Source organism: Carassius carassius, chromosome 24 (assembly GCF_963082965.1).
Source record: "Carassius carassius chromosome 24, fCarCar2.1, whole genome shotgun sequence".
Classification (NCBI taxonomy): Eukaryota; Metazoa; Chordata; class Actinopteri; order Cypriniformes; family Cyprinidae; genus Carassius; species Carassius carassius.
In genome coordinates this window covers 1689421-1707036 of record NC_081778.1, presented here as the reverse complement: position 1 = coordinate 1707036, position 17616 = coordinate 1689421, and the positions used below count along the sequence as shown (strand labels likewise).

The 17616-nt window shown below is 38.6% G+C and overlaps 1 protein-coding gene across 1 annotated transcript in view; it reads right to left on the bottom strand.

Annotated features, from left to right (window-relative positions):
• Positions 1 to 17616, bottom strand: part of LOC132102694 (A disintegrin and metalloproteinase with thrombospondin motifs 16-like) — an 84665-nt gene that overhangs the window by 43958 nt on the left and 23091 nt on the right. Inside the window, exons 4-11 of the mRNA XM_059507295.1 lie at positions 17294 to 17597; positions 16596 to 16798; positions 15454 to 15537; positions 14601 to 14760; positions 11872 to 11977; positions 11658 to 11795; positions 5526 to 5679; positions 159 to 254 (exon numbers count right to left, since the gene is read on the bottom strand). Of these exons, the coding sequence (XP_059363278.1) occupies positions 159 to 254; positions 5526 to 5679; positions 11658 to 11795; positions 11872 to 11977; positions 14601 to 14760; positions 15454 to 15537; positions 16596 to 16798; positions 17294 to 17597 (1245 nt within the window). The remainder of the gene's footprint in view (positions 1 to 158; positions 255 to 5525; positions 5680 to 11657; positions 11796 to 11871; positions 11978 to 14600; positions 14761 to 15453; positions 15538 to 16595; positions 16799 to 17293; positions 17598 to 17616) is intronic.

The following is a 17616-nucleotide window of genomic DNA, read 5'->3' as shown; positions in this document are numbered from 1 at the left end:
GAACCATGAGAGGATGTTAATGATTAAACTCATTCAGAGACAAGAAACAGAGCGTTCGGCTTTTGTGCCACTTGTGCTGAGTGTGTGAGTGTGAGGTGATTTCTTTTTAAGTTGAGATGCTTCTGAAGACATGAATGCGTCCTGTGAGCGTGACTCACCATCTCTGGACCGCAGGCAGAGCCCTCGGCGGCTGGCATGAACTTGGTCTCACATTTTCTTCCGACCCGGTGGCACCACAGGGCTTTACAGATGTCCTGTGTGACACACATTGATATGGATGTATTAAAGAAGCTGTCACTGTGATAAAAGACTAACCAGCAGAGATCTCCCAAGAACTGTGACAGAAGTCTGAGCGATAGCTATACCGAACAAATGAAGGACTACAGCACACTGTGTAATGGATCGACGTTCTTCATGTGCTGGATGAGTGCTTTACACAATAATGTCTGGTTTGTTTTAGCTTTAGCATCACATCAAACACTCTGTATGTCTATGATTCTGCAACAAGCGTGGACAGTAGAGCAACCATTACACCTGTGGAATGAACCCATAAAACATGGAAACCCAACATGTGTGTGTGTGTGTTAGAGATAAAACAGTCATAGGACAGATTGGAATAGACTGGAGCATTTTATTTCATCTTTATTTTACTTCCCCCAAATTATTTTTAATGGTTCTGCTGGTAACATTTTAATTTAGGGCCAAATCTCACTATTAACAAGTTGCATATTACTAGCATATTGGCTGTTTATTAGTACTTATAAATCACACATTCATGCCTTATTCTGTGTGAGCATAGTTTAGATTCTTTAATCACCCAATACCTAAACTTTACAACTACCTTACTAACTATTAATAAGCAGCAAAAAGAGTTTAATGAGGCGAAAGTTAACAGTTAGTTAGTAGAGAATTGGTCACCAAACTAACGTGTGACCTTTCTGACTTGAGTTAGGAATGTTAGGATTCCTCTATTTTTGCCTTTACCATTAGCACCATTTTAAATGATTTTCCTTTTCTGAAAAAAAAAAGTTGATGGTTTTACATTCAAATGAAGAAATTAAGTCAATCATAATATTTGTATTGTCATTTTACAGCTGTAATTTAAAATGAAATGAAGTCAATTAGATTTCCATATACAAATGTGAGTGATCCTGCAACTAACATCATTACATTTCTAAAGGATAGATAAGAATAGACTTCTGGCATCACCCGTACCACCCTTTTGAAATGTCTTTTAACTTTAACCTTACTATAATTATAAAAAGTGTCAAAATAATAATACAAATAAATTGTGTTGAGGATAAAAAAAACATTTCTAACGATTAAAACTAATCTTTTCAGTTCCTTTGGAATTCATTTAGAATTTGTAATTTTTTTTTTTATGACAAAGAATCACTGTCCTCAAGCGATGGTCCTCAATACTGCTGTCAGTACCACTGCATCAAACGTTCAGAGAACAGCTGAGGTTATTATCACGGAGATGAGAAGTGACAGGCCTGCACATCTCTGCCAGAAGCTCAACACAAATGCTTTACGTTTTACATCTTGCCATGAGAGTAGCTTTATTAAAACTGGGAAGTACTGCAGAATTTAAATTCAGAAACAACCCATTTCTTTTTTTTCTTGTCTCTATTTTTGTGTTAGCACATTACACCCGAATCCACTTGAAGGTTGACCATGTGCATGCAATAGATGTGAAAATAAATGTAAAGAGTATAGTTTGAAGAATATAATTTTTTTTGTTTTATTTGAGAACTAATCAAAAATGTCCCCCACTAAAGTATAATTTATGAAACATACTGTACTGCATAGTTAAATTTAACAATTTAGATATCCTAAAAGTGTTTTACTGGATGGCTCCCATATATCTACATCTTCATCGCAACGCTCCTCTCATTCACCGGCTCTGTGAGAAGAATGAGGAATGGCTGCACGCTTTACATGTCCGTATTACTCACATCTGGATTATTGTATCATATTTTGACAATGGGAGCACAGATGGGAGGAAAAGGCGGCAGTCTGCCAGAGTGATCACGATCCAAATCCCAGCACAAGTTCTGCAGTTGTGTGTTAAAGCGTGACCTCCTGGAATCCGTCCCTGCTGCTCCTGCTGAGCATGAGGAGAGCAATCACACAGCGCTCGTCTCAGCCCATCACGGTCCCGTGGCCAGACAGTATCAAGATGCTAATTCACAGTGAAAGCAGAGGGAGCTCAGCATGACTGAAGAACATCAACAGAACCATTTCTGTCCCGTTCAGTGACATTCTGAAATGAGGAGCCCGTCTTTGTGCTTTGCTCTTACAGTCGAATGTAAATTCATCTTCAAATTTCCATTTGATGTTTACACAGATTATGAATTAAAGAAACAATTCACTATCCAACACTATCATGTTTTTTGTAAGGCTATACTATTTATTGTCACAAAATTAAATATAAATTTTAAAAATATGAATTTTTTACTCCATTTTGGGTACTTATACACTACTGATCAAATGTTTAGGGATGGTAAGATTGTTTTTGAGTCTCTTCTGTTCTTTAAGGCTGAACTTATTTGATCAAAAATACAGTACAAAAAACAAACAAACAAAAAAAATAATAATATAGCTGTTTTCTGTGTGAATATACTGTCAAATGTAAATTATTTCTGTGATGAGCAGCTGTATTTTCAGCATCATTGCTCCAGTCTTCAGTGTCACACGATCTTCAGAAATCATCAAGAAACATTTCTGATTATTATCAATGTTGAAAAACATTTTATTTTTCAGAATTCACAGATGGATAGAAAGTTTACAAGAACAGAATTCATTTGAAATATAAATCTTCTGTAACATTATAAATGTCTTTATTTGATCAGTTTAATGAGTCCTTTCTAAGCAAATATTTCCACTGTGAATAAGTTTTAGCCCTAAAGTAAATTAAATGAATAGTATTTAGATCCATACATTGACTTATAGCTCAAAATATGCATTCAAGTGAGATTATTTTCCATACTATGGAAAGTCAATGGCTACCGGCAACGGTTTGTTTCCTAAAATATCTTCTTTTGTGTTCAGCACAAAAAAAAAGAAGAAAAAAACTTTATTTTTTTATTTTTTGTCCAGAGAGATTTCATACTCCAATGTTAAAATCGTGGCGTGAAGAAAAACGAATAACTTGCTACTTATAAACTGCCCTACTTTTGGTTGAAATTAATTCATCATGGGTGAGAAATACCCCTGTAAGTAGTGCTACTGCAATCTTACATCCACACCAATAGGTGTCAGTATAACATCTGTGGTATTGGCTAGCACAATATAAAGAAAAATGGCTAAGTGCATGTTTACAGTACATATATATTGAAATCTGTGTGCTAAATGTGAAATGTGTTTCTTGATCATAGCTTGTTTGTGCTGAATAATTAACATTCATCTTGCTTTGTGTCAGTCGGTGGCATCAGTGCCCAGTCTCTCACCTCACCTCATCTCATTGATTGCAGTACAGAGTTAGGTGAGATCAGGACAATATGAGCGCAGTGAAGAGAGATTCACACTGGCATCCCTCCAAATTATATTTAGCTCTGCATCTGCTTCAGGAGAGCGAGCGGGATTGGAGAGGGATCGGCCAGAGCCTCACTCCAGAAGATTTCTCTATGGAGAGCTCCAATTTTAGATGTATAGACAACACAGTGGAAAAATAACTTCAGCAAATCTCTATTGAGTTCAGACCTAAATTCCTGCATTAAAGAACTTTACAGCTGATCTGAGCAACAGAGAAATAAAGACAGTGCTCTCCTGATATTATGAGCAATCAGACATTAGTATAACAGCACAGACCAGGGCATTTGTGCATCAGACTCTCTGGATGCAGGTCAAACGTTCACAGAAAACAGAGACATTGGTGGAAAAAGTGTGCAATATTCATGAAACTCCTGAGCAGCTTTTCTACTTACTCTAAATGTTTGGGAGAGACAATTGGTGCTCAGTGAAAAAGTACAATATTCATACATTCATTTTAGAAGATCAAGGTGTTTTTTTTTTTTTTAAGAATATTCGGAAAACCCACTTTTCTGACCTTTTGATCATGGTAATTTTGGTGGGTAAATATAATATTCACACAAGGAAATGGAAGAAATTCTAAACATTACTTTATTTCTTCAGAGTTTTTCAAAGTTTAAGGAAAAAAAATAAGTATAGATCATTGTTACTGTGTTAATGCATCCAGATTTACAATTTTGTTAAATTAAGTCCTTTTTTTGCATGCTACTAAGCGTGCCTTATAAAGTTGGTATATGTTTCCTGTCTTTTGTCTCTAAATTTGTCTCTAAATTTGCTAAATGTATAGTAAAAAAAAGAGAAGAAAACAAAAGAGTTGCAATCTACTTTAAGCATCACATTTGTGTCCAAACATTTGATAAACTTCTTTATATAGACATACAATGACTATAAAAAGTCTACACAGCCCTTTTAAAAATGCCATGTTTTAAATATGCAAATATGAATCATGTGAAGAAAAATCATGAAAAATTTCATTAGCAAAAAAATGTCCTGTTGAAACAGAAGTCACCAAACTAAGCAGGTTTTTGTTGATCAGTGCTCTGAATTAACGTAACTAACTTGAAAATGAGCTAAATTTGCATGGGAAAGTTTTTTGCCCTTACATGAAACTCTCGATTGAATGGATTCTTATTGGAATGACTGGATTATGCACACAAAATTTCACAGATCAACATATCCTGAAAAACTATATGATTATATAGAAAATGTGGCACATGTGTGTTATTATGCAGTGTCACAGTTTTTGTTCAGTCTCAGTTGAGTCATTCCTGATCCTGCTCCACTGCTGAACAGGTATTCACATAGAAAACAGCTATTCTGAACTGTATTACTGTTCTTACGGTATTTATGATCAAACATGTGCAGCCTCGGTGGGAAAAAGAATATTAAAAAGTATTAAAAAACTCAAGCCTTTGAATGGTACAGTAGTTCATGTTTGGAAGCAGGTGTGCAAATTACAACCAGTCAGAAAATCCTGGATTATAGTTTGTTAATAGCGAGAATTGGACCTTAAAATAAAGTGTGACCGTTAAGCCTGTAACAGAATGGAAACTCATGTCGTTTAATTCTGCCATCAAATAGGAAGTACCCATTTTTAAATTTGGAAGTGCATTCTTCTGATTTTGGTCAAAGTATAAAATTTATGTGTTGGGCAATTTCATAAGGATTCCTCTCTTTTTTTTAGTTCCTGACAAGAACGGAGAGCTCCTTGCAACCAGACAAGAGCAAAATTAGGCAACTAATCCTCTAATTAAGTTTTATCATTATGGTGAAGTGATTTTGCAGAGTTAACGTTCCCCTCATTTACAGGCTAAATGAGCAGTGGTTCTTGCCTAAATTGCTCATCTTCAAGAATGTGCAAAATGTTCAGTTATGTGGTGACATTTATGTGCTCTCAAATCATCTGACATTACTTGATGGGGAACAAACTGGTCTTTTCTGGAGTGTTTCATATATAAAACAATATGAAATACTGAAATTAATGGACTTGCCTTCTTGAAGTCCAGAGTGCACAGTTTAGCTTTCTCTCCGAACTGCCACTTGCACTGCGTGTCAGCGTCATACAGCTCTCCGGGCAGTTTCTCAGGGTACTTGTACTCCTGGATGGCGTTGGGCTCGTCAGACAGACAGGTGGCCTGTGAAGTACTGAGACACAAACACTACTGTAAAACCGCTCAAGTCCCGTACAGTAAAGCAGGAACCATGACAACATAACAACTGGAGTTCCCTCGGCTACATTTAGACATCTCTCTTTTCAACACATCCTCTGACTTCATCATTACGTATGTTATTGAATGCTGCCGTTATTATACGGGCCGACAGCTAGGCTCCGTGTGTAAGCGATATCAAGGATCATGAGAAAGCATTTAACATTGTTTAATAGTGTGTGCTTCACACAATCAGACACATGGTGAAGCCCTGAACGAGCTCTGAGTAGTTTAGCAGGCGGTCCGGGCCGCTCGCCCGCTCCATGACGAGATTGGGTCAGTATGTGAGTCTGTGAGGGATGTATGTTTGTAATGGGGGTCACATCGACTGGTCTGTTATGTCTAAATATATGCAACACTCACATCTCCAAAAATATATTAATACAGGTGCTGAATCAAAACTGACAATGGATGAATCTTAACAATAAAATCAACACACTGCTGCACTCATGCAATAGTTTACAAAATAATACAAGCATTTAGAGCTGCAGGATTTGGTGGGAAAAAATCTAATTGGTTGATTGATTTGTTTATTGATTGATTCATTCATTTAAATATTTGTATTTTTAAATTTATAAAAATGTTTGTGACTGTGATTTTTAAAAAAAGAAAGAAAAGAAAGAGGTTTGTAGGGCTGCAAATTTTTGTATGACTATAAAATAATACTAATAATAATAATACTGTCAGGGTTCTGGACTGTCTGTGTGTGTTTTGCTCCCCAGTGTTTTTCTGATTCTCATGAGCGGAATTAGCTCAGAATCAGAGAATCAGTCAGACCCGACTGTTTCTGGCTGTGGCCCATCTCACCACTTAATGACGACAAGCTCTGTGTGTTCTATGATGCCAGCCTCAACACTGCGTTCAGAGTGCCATCGTCCGAAGATGGCCCTTGAGTGGACTGCCTTTGTGGAGTGGACACTGGCAAGAAATGGATATCCATTCCTGCAGCTTCCCAGAGATTAATAGCCAGTGCCACTCCTGATCCAGAGCCCAGCCCACCATCTCCCCAATGTGCGGAGCGCATGCCGGAGCCCACTGCTGACGAAGAGCCAGAGCCCAACGAGACCAATGAGCCATCGCTGCATGGAGCGACAGGACTGAGGATTGCCATGGAGCCAGTGCTGTGGCAGACGTCAGTCAAGGTGTGTGAGCCAGCAACAGTGCCTGTGACTAGGGATAGTGCCGCAGACGGTGTAAGCACAGAGAGCTGACTATGGTGCGGCAAAAGGGACCATATTAGGAGGAGGATATCATTGACTGGGAATCTGATCTGGATATCAAACTGACCCCTCTCCTCTCTCCGTTGTCTCTGCTGGTCCCATCCAGCCCTCCTTCATCCATGGTTGCCTCCACTCAAAAATGCCTCCTTCACTGATGTCCTCTGGCAGCCCCTCTGATCGCCCTCAGCCCACCATCTATGCGTTTTGATCCACGCGGGACTGCCATCCTCCAGCGTCGCCGTGGTCAAAGTCTCCCTCTCCTCTGCCTCCATCCTCCGAGGCCTGGACTCCACCTCAGTCCATTGACCTGTCGTCTCCGCCATTGCTCCTAGCTCCCTTCTCTCTGTTGTGGCTCGGCAGTCAACAAGATCCACAAGATTCCTGAGCCTTCAAAATGGTCTCTCAGCTTGGTTCACTAAGCTACACAATCATGGGGAAGACTGCTGATCTGACCGTTGTCCAAAAGACAATCATTGATTCCCTTCACAAGGAGGGTAAGCCACAAACATTCATTGCCAAAGAAGCTGGCTGTTCACAGAGTGCTGTATCCAAGCATGTTAACCGAAAGTTGAGTGGAAGGAAAAAGTGTGGAAGAAAAAAATGCACAACCAACCGAGAGAGCTGTAGAGGATTGTCAAGCAAAATAGATTCAAGAATTTGAGTGAACTGGACTGTTGCTCAGTGGTCCAAAGTCCTCTTTGCAGATGAGAGCAAGTTTTGTATTTCATTTGGAAACCAAGGTCCTAGAGTCTGGAGGAAGGGTGGAGAAGCTTATAGCCCAAGTTGCTTGAAGTCCAGTGTTGAGTCTGTGATGTTTTGGGGTGCAATGTCATCTGCTGGTGTTGGTCCATTGTGTTTTTTGAAAACCAAAGTCACTGCACCCATTTACCAAGACATTTTGGAGCACTTCATGCTTCCTTCTGCTGACCAGCTATTTTGAGATCCTGAATTCAATTTCCAGCAGGATTTGGCACCTGCCCACACTGCCAAAAGCACCAAAGTTGGTTAAATGACCATGGTGTTGGTGTGTTGACTGGCCAGCAAACTCACCAGACCTGAACCCCAGAGAGAATCTAAGGGCTATTGTCAAGAGGAAGATGAGAAACAAGAGACCAAACAATGCAGATGAGCTGAAGGCCACTGTCAAAGAAACCTGGGCTTCCACCTCAGCAGTGCCACAAACTGATCACCTCCATGACATGCCGAATTGAGGCAGAAATTAAAGCAAAAGGAGCTCCTACAAAGCGTTGAGTACATTTACAGTAAATGAACATAATTTCCAGAAGGCCAACAATTCAATAAATTATTCTTTTTTTTAATTGGTCTTTTGAAGTATTCTAATTTGTTGCAATAGTGAATTGGTGTTTTTTTTATGTGAGCCAAAATCATCATATTTAAAAGAACCAAAGACTTAAACTACTCCAGTCTGTGTGCACTGAATTTATTTAATACACAAGTTTCACAATTTGAGTTGAATTACTGAAATAAATGAACTTTTCCATGACATTCTAATTTATTGAGATGCACCTGTACAATACTAATATTTACGGATGTCAAAATGTCTTCATTTTCATACCAAAACCAATCACTTGTTTACTTTACCTTTATCTTATAATTATTTAATTCAGTCAATGCTTTTGCAATTTAATAATCACACAAATTACACTGTCTTATTCCAATTAACTGAATTGCCCTACTTCTTCTCATCACTACCAAACAAGTGATGTTATGAAGCTGTCTGTCAGTTCTTTAGATCAATAACCGGTTGCAGCATTGGGTCTGTGTTGACTAGTAGTGGATGACTTCACTTGTGCTTGATCTTTATATGGTTACACTTTTTGATTTTCTGAACGACTGGTTAACACTTTGTATCTGTAAATGTCCTTGTTGCAGAACAATCAACTATAATTAGTCCAGCGACCCCAGAATCCCTCAGTGATTCAGTGCATCCTTCATGCAGTGCATGTAAGTCCTGCTTCCAATTATCTGGAGATGGATCAATGTGGCAGCATCTGGACTGCAGAGGCAGGAATGTCTGCGTCAGATGAATCTGATTCAGTTCCTCATCACCACTCAGTTCTCCCAGGGTCACCTCTTTAAGTTTCCTCCTCAGATTAAGGCGAGCGACAGCTTTAAGACAGAGCAGCTTGGGCCAGACTCCCTTTCAAGCTCTGTTTTATTAGTGATAAAAGCGGAAGGTTATGGAGAAGAAGGATAGAAGGTCTGAGAGCAGCTACTTGAAGGTCTGTGATCTGCAGGCTATATGTCGACAGGCACATGGTGACGTAGGTGAGGCTGCTGATGAGGAATGGGAAACAGATGGGAGGACAGCTGATGGAGACAGAGTCGCCGTATTTATCTGCAGCATGCTGCTGTTTTTGGGGTGTCGTGGGTGTGGAAAGAGAACTGAGGGATGATTGCTCTGCACTTTGTTGCCTTCAGATGCCCAGACAGTCCCGGGAAAGCTGTGGTTCACAGGCAGACCCTGGTGACACTGAAGACATTGCAGGTTTTCAGAACTAAGTGAGACGGAGGAATTCAAAACACTGACTCCTTTGGCTAAAGCCCCATTCACACTTAAAGCAACAAAGCATCACACATTCATTTTCAATAGAAAGCTGGATTTCCGCGGACATGAGTGACAGTGATTGGGATGCAGGCATGTTCCGGAATTTGAGAAAGTTGAGAAAAGTTTAGCATTATGCAAATAAAGGGCAACTACCAATGAGAGTGAACTCTGTGTATATAGTAATCAGAGAGATAGAGTAAAGTATTTTTGTAGACCAGTCCTGGTTCCCTACACCAACTTTTTCAGCAGGAGGCCTTGTGTAGGGTGTATCCTTTTGTGCCCCCCCCCCCCCCCCAAAAGAAAACTCATGATGCAAAACATCCTAAAACTTACAATTTTACTTAAAAGGTTACTTAATATTCTATTAGTTAATGTTATTTGTACATTCACATTCACAGTGCATTAACTAATGTTAACAAGCACAACATTTGATTTAAATTATGCATTAATAATTGTTGAAATGAACTAGCTGTAGAATAATTTTTTCATTCTTAGTTCATGTTAACTATTGTTAACGAATGCATCTTATTGCAAAGTGTTACCAAAAAAAAAAAAAAAAAATTGTACCTAAAATGAATAAATAAATAAATACAAGGCCAACACACCAGTTCTGTTCATAGCTAAGCTTTGACAGCTCTTTCGGTCTTTATTTAAAAAAAAAAACATTTCACTGAAAGCTTGAGGTAGAATAGTTTGCAAGAGTGCGATTATAAACAATGAAGCTGTGAAAGCAACTAGTGAGTAGATGGGTCTGATGACATTGGTCCTATGGTCCTATTTAGACAATTTTTTTTTTGTCTTTTTTAGGACAAGTGAAAGCTTTATAAAAATCATACTGATGTATTTTATGTTTTAGTATAAATCAAGAAAACATCTTGAGCTTGTGTTTACCATAGACATTATTTCTTGACCAAAAACCCTTAAAAATTACTGACTTCAGGACATGGAACCGGAAGTGATTCAATGTAACTTGATTCTGGGTTTAAATTTAAAAATACATCACTCTATGCCATGTTGCTTGGTTTCACCTTTGTAATCAAATGACTTTCACTCCATTTCTCTCTTAAAATACAGCTGGAAACAGACCTTGTCCACCCGCAGTTTCTGTACCAGCCAGCAGTTCTTGCCGTGTAGCTTGCAAACTGTAATGGGGGCAGTTGCGTTTTAGACCACACATTCTAATTACGTGCATGCTAATTTTGCTAATAAAATGATTGTCTCTGTCTCGTCTCAGTGAGCTTTTATTACGTTTTGCACATGCTCAGTAAAATAATTTTTAAAGGACCTTAGTGTTGCTAGCGCTGTTTGAGCTATAGGAAGCCACAGAAAGCATACTTCCCTCAGCTTAATTTTCTAGATTACTGCACTATTAAATCTTGAGACTGACAAGAATCCAACTGCAACCTTCAACCACAATGGTGTGTGCATCATGCTGTAGTGACCAATTTTAAAACCCTGTAGATTTCTGCAAGCACCATTTTCTTCAGTCTCCACATGAAGAGTAGCTGGAAGAGGAGCTTTAGGAAACAGGTGAAACAGCTCCAAGCATCTGACAAACGCCTGGTATTGAATCCCTTCATCTGCTGAGGCCTAGAGCTGTTGATCCAGGCGGCAGTGAAGAAGATGAGCTCATCACGATAACGGAGCACAAGGCCGATTCATTTGACACGGTGGGTAATTTAAGGGCAACAGGTCATGCCGATCCACTTTCACGAGCACAGACGTGGCTCTCAGACAGAAAGTGAAATTTAAAACCCACTGGAGCTGCTCAATTTTAGATATCAGAACCAAAAGAGCACTACAAATACTACTTTTAAAGATGAGGTTGGTGTCTAGACTCTCGCTGGACTCATGCTGGGTGATTCTGCATGGATGACTAATGGACAGGAGATGCTCAGTAAAGGGCACAGTTGTTAATATCTTTGCACTTCTCATGCCGCTTTGGGCTGCCAATGAGTAAAGCATGTGATTCTGAGATAGACTTTCCAAGTGACTCAAAGTTCATTACAAATATCAGCAGCAACATTGTAACTGTATTGATTCGTTATAAAAAAAATATTGCTCATGATACAGGCATTCCTAAATGTTTTTTGGGAAACTATTTCTAGATGTCAGAAGATACCTCACCTTAGAAATCGGTTTAGATATTGTCGGCTACAGGATGACCAGGAGAATAAGCCATTGTGTCCTGCCAAGGTAGGAGACATAATATTTCCAACTGACTTCTTGCACACGTTTCCTTCGCCATCATGGACCATTCCAAAGCTGTGAAAAAGAAGGCTTTTGTTAATCCGGATTTGAGGGACTCAAACAAAGGGTTAATTATAAATTCAGCTCTTACTTGTGACCAGATTCATGGGCGATGGTGAAGGCCAGACCGAGACCCGTGTCCTCATTGATTGTGCAGCTGCGGTACTTACTACACATCCCACTGATTGGAGCAAAACCTGAAATCAAAACAATAAATGGATGAAAGAATGAGCGATGAGGGGTATGTAAGTCTAGGCTAGAAAGTGTAATTTATTTCTGTGATGCTCCGCTGTATTTTCAGCATCATTCCTCCAGTCTTCAGTGTCACATGATCTTCAGAAATCAGAATAATATGATGATTTACTGCTCAAGAAACATTTCTGACTATTATCAAAGTTTAAAACAGTTGTGCTGCACAATATCTTTGTGGAAACTGTGATTAATTAGATTTTTCAGGATCCACAGATGAGTAGAAAGTACAAAAGAACAGTATTTTTTTTAAATATAAATCTTTTGTAACATTATAAATGTCTCTACTGCCACTTTTGATCAATTTAATGTCCTTTTTTTAAGTATTAATTTATTAAAACGTTTATTAAAAATAAATTGTATTTATTTTTTTATAAAATAAGTCAATAAAAATCTTAATGACCCCAAATTTTTGAAGCACCATTATGCATATAATCCATATTGCTGAGAAGAGAGGGCAGTAAATACAAGATTTTTTACTGTGAGAGACTGATGAACTGCTGTAATCAGATCAAGGTTTCAATTGCATATGTTTCACCACTGCTAGTTAAAGAGCTAGAGATCAAATCCAGAGTCCATTGCAGGAAATCTGAACAGATATACGAGTTACTTTAACTAGTATGAATCTGAAAAACATTATATACCAAGCTGTCAACAGATAGGAGTAGTATATTAACTGTAGAAAGTTCTGTCTGAGATCTAAGGGAACTGTATTTTTTGACAAATAATGACTTTCTAACTCTTTAATACAAAACCTGTGGTGATGAAGTCCAGTGTATGTTGGACCAAAGTCAAACCCCAAAAGGACCAAAGGAGACTGATTTATTATATTTTGATTTAATCGCATAATTTATGTGCTGTTTTTTGACACATATACAGAGAGTGATTAAATACTTCCATGTATTGCACAAATTGCACCAGAATATGTGGTGATTTATATGTGTGTCTTCTGGCCTTACTGAAAATCTCAAGTGGGACAAAGAAGAACAAAAAACTATATTGATTCTAGTGCTGTAAAATACATAAAATAAAATCATGTTACTAAAACATGATGCCATCTCATAAATGAGCTTTTAACACTATAACAAATATATACTTCAATATCTCTTTCTCTTAAGACGCTGTCGTGCAGAGATGATGCATGAAGGCAATTCAAAGCATACGGTGGTTTTCTCAGACTATGTAAATAGTGTATGCTAGTATTAAAGGTTCAGCGGAGCTCTTTAATCTTCCAGTTCATGACCTGTAAGGGATGTGAAATCTCCCAGAACCCCTGACCTCTTGACCTCCGAGCGCGAGTCTGCACTCAAGTGTTAATCATTGACACTCCTTAGCAGCCTTTGAACAGCGGCCTTGCATTTGAGGGGCATGGCTAACTTTGCTAATGGGGTTAGCAGGGAGAGATTCTTTTATGTGGCACAGGGTGGAGACCACAGCTTGAGCTCTCACAGGAAACAGGTTATTAGAGAAAAAGCTTCTTCTTACTGTACCTCTAATAATGTAACAATACAGCAGAAGCTGAGTGCAGTTTAATGATAACTAAGTGCAGACATCACCATACAAACAGCATATATTAGGTCATTAAGCTTAAATGTCAGAACACACCAATGATTTTGTAACTCTTTATAAAAGTGTGTTTTTGGCTTATACTGTAACATATGGGTGTGAATGCAGCATTAGTGTAGGTTTTTAGTTACCAATGCCACTGTACATTCACATTTATGTATTTATGCATTTGGTGGACTCTTTAATCCAAAAAAACTGCATATATTGCATTCAAGGTACACAATGATATTTGTATTATTTTTTTGTAGAAATGTGCTTATCGCCATGAGCCATGATTAAGCAAGTAGTATTTGTTAGGGCTGGGAATTGGCACTGAGAACACCCCCCCCCCCCCCCCCATAAAAAAAAAATTGTTTTTGAGAAGTTGTCATACCCTGTATGAGCAAAGTCAGTAAGTTGTAGTCCAATGCGAAAACATTAACAGGTTTTTCGGGAAAAAGAAAATATTATCTCCAGGTCAAAATGGCGTAAGGGTTAAATTAATTTATATAAATAAATGAATTAATTAAAAAATAAATAAATAAATAAATACAATGACAATAAAACAAATAATAATAATAATAATAATGTGTAGTCAAGTATTTGTCAACTAAATTGCCTTTTTAATCTAAATAGCTTCAGAAAATACAAACGGCAAAAAACATTACGTGCAATAAAACAAAAAGTGCTTTAAATGTGTAACTGCAAAGAGCTTCTGAAACTATACCAAAGTTTGCCAGACAAGAGCATTGAGCAGCGTTTCTCTTCTTCTTAACATTAATGTCATTTTTACAATTAATAACATCAAAGACAATGGATCTCTTTAAACTGCATTTATGCTGACTTTTAAACTTTTTCTTTTTACATTTTCTATGTTTTGTCCCATATGATTACAATACCTTAAGAAAGAACTGTGTTTACATAATTTTTGCATCATACAAGCATGATGTCTTAAAATGCACTCACTCATGAGATGCTGCAAAAGATGTGACTAGCGCATGTTAGATCAGCAGATGTTGTCCTTACCCAGAGTGTCACATGGTTCATTCTTCCAGGAGCAGATATCCAGACCGGTTAGCAGGATGGCATGATCATGCCGGCGACCTTCTCGTCCAGCCAATCCTGACTGCCACTGGCAGAAACTGTTCAGAGTGTGATCCGCATGATGGTTAATCACTAGCCCATCCTGAGGGAGCAGAGAGTTAACTAGAGTCAAGAGCAGAATGAAGTCAAAAGAATGAAACACTGACATGCCGCCGGTGACTAGTGTTGGAAGAACAACTCAAACTGCTTATGATGGACTGGACCGAGTAATTACCAGCTACCTCTACTGACCCCACCTCAGTAAATGAGTGTATGGGTAATTAGCCCATCATCACTGATCCTGAGTGACTCTGGCTAATTATTCCAGTCAAAAGGGGGATAAAGCCAATTTTCTGCATTCCTCGAGAACTTCATTAACATTAGCACAGGTGTATCAGTAACGGAGCCCTTCAGCCATTTGCTGGCCTGCTTTTGGCTGGAATCCAATGGAATGTTGTGTATCCAATTATACTGTCTTCGTAAAAATGAGACCTGTTCAGATAGAGCGCCTTAAAGAGAACAAAGGAGACAAGCCTCTCAAGGACAATAAAATCCACCTTCTGAAGCAATGTTTCATTCAATTTCAAAGCTCTCTGTTTTCTAAACCTCTCATGGTCCATGACGTCAATCACCTCCAGAGGGCTTTAAATCTAATTTATTTTACAAATATATAGCCTACTTATTGTTGGTTTAACATATTCACTTGAATGCACATTATCAATGTAATAGAGCCAAGATCTTCTGCTTTGTTTTTAAATATATTCAGTCAATACAATTTATGGCATCTCAAACTCACCTGGTCTTCATCCAGCAGTATTAGTCCAACAATTACAACATTGATGTCACCTCCAATCGTGCCATCTTTGAAAAGTGTTGAGACCTTTGTGGAGATAAGCAACAGTGCAGAAAAATCAACATTAGGATGGTGCATTTATATGGAGGCATCTAAACCCCAATGACCTTCTTTTAGCAGAGCAATCATAAGTGTCTCTTCAGAAAAATGAGAAGCATATGGCTGGGATGTTTCTTCAAAGTTCTTCAAAGCCTCACCTCTATGGAGGCATACCATATTTACTTAAGGGAATCCATAATCTCACATTTCAGTGGCCCTTGAAACAGAGCTGAATATAAAGTCCTTAAGATGGTTTAAAAAGCTCAGGTATCATAAATACAAACACTTAGTCCCGACTATTTCATTCCTACTATTTTCGCTTTGTTTCCACTGACACCAACATAAGAGACATCCAGTTTGGTTTCAGGTGTCAGTATTTCACAAATCCTTTGTAACCAAGAACTCTTAAAACACTTGCACTAAGTCTGAGTTTGATGGATATGTTCATAACATGTAACACAATCCTATTTCCATTAGTCTAAAAGAGTGTTCTCATTATTGCTTAAATTTTTCACTGTGCTCAATCCAAAGAGACTCACTTTGACTTTTAGCAATCATTAACTAGCCCATTTGGTCAACCAGATATGCCACAGTGAAGTGAAAACACATGCTCTGACCTCAGCTTGACATCATTCTCCATGCATTCAGAGAATACTCAAAATACACAGAAAACTGGGAAATGGATAGACAAATGGATGAACAGATGGATTTATTGATAACTGAATCAATGCATGGATAGATGGACGGATGCATAATGGATGCCTGAATTAATCGATGTATGTACTATATGGACAGGTGCATGGATGACTGAATAGATGATAGATGCCTGGGTGCATGGATGGATGGATGGACATATCGATGAATAGATGCATGAATGAATGCATGTATGGATGCATAGAGTGATGAATGGATTAATGGATGTATGGATAGATAGATGGATGCATGGATGGAGGCATCAATGAATGCATGTATGGGTGCACTGATGGATGAAAGGATTCATTAATGTATAGATAGTAAGATGGATGGGCAAATGGTAGATGACTTACCATGTTAAGAACAGTAAGGACATATGTGGTTATATTCATATGGCCATGATTGTCCATCATATTGCGGTCGACCACCACCAGGGTCTCCACATTCAGCCTCTGGTGCTTCTGAGGTTTGAACATAATGGCTCGTTTCCCTCTGGGCATGAACTTATATTCATCCGAAAAAATATAGATATCTTCCTCAGGAGGTTTAGGCATGTCTGAAATACAGGACCAAGATGACATCAATACTAGGTCACACAGTCAGTGCTGGTTCCCCAAAGAAAATGCATTACTAGTTCAGCAAAAAGTTGAATCTGTGTCTTGAAAACTCTGGCCCATACATGACATTAATGCATGACATGTGTGTCAGAATGTATTAGCTGTTACCTCATATCCCACATAAGATTTGGTTACTTGGTTCGTAAAATATTATTCAGGGTTCAAATGCAATGTAAAAAGATGTGGTGTTTGTTTAAAGTAGGTGAAGTTTATTTATCCCTGACCAAACACATTACAGGTGTGCTGATGTCATGAAATCATGGTCAAACTGACCCTTGAACAGCTGTGACCTCTTTACATACGAAAACATTGTTTAAAGTATGCCCTCCTTCCCTTCTAATGAACGTTTTTAACAGTCCAGCACCATGTAATGGAACACAGCTTAGTGTTAGAGACTCTGAAGGTGCAGTTGGAGAGAGAATGTCCTTACATACATTTCTTCCGTCTTCCACAGAAGTGTTGTCTCTGCCGTGTGCCGTCATGCACCGTACTCTGGTACTCCTCTGAAACGGTCTGTGTCGTTCTCCATAGATATGGGACAGCTGAATGTTTTCTGCTGACTGTCTTTGGCCCAGTGGACCTCCTGTTTCTGCCTGTGTTTGTCTGTGCTGGAGTGGATCTCTTGTATAGGATGTGGGGATGGTGGTCTGATGGGGCAGCAAAGTTCTCCAGAAGTGCCTGATGTGGGTGCAGTGGCTTCAAGAAGTAATCCGCATCCTGAGTTCTTATCAAACCTGACTAGAGAAAAAACACACTT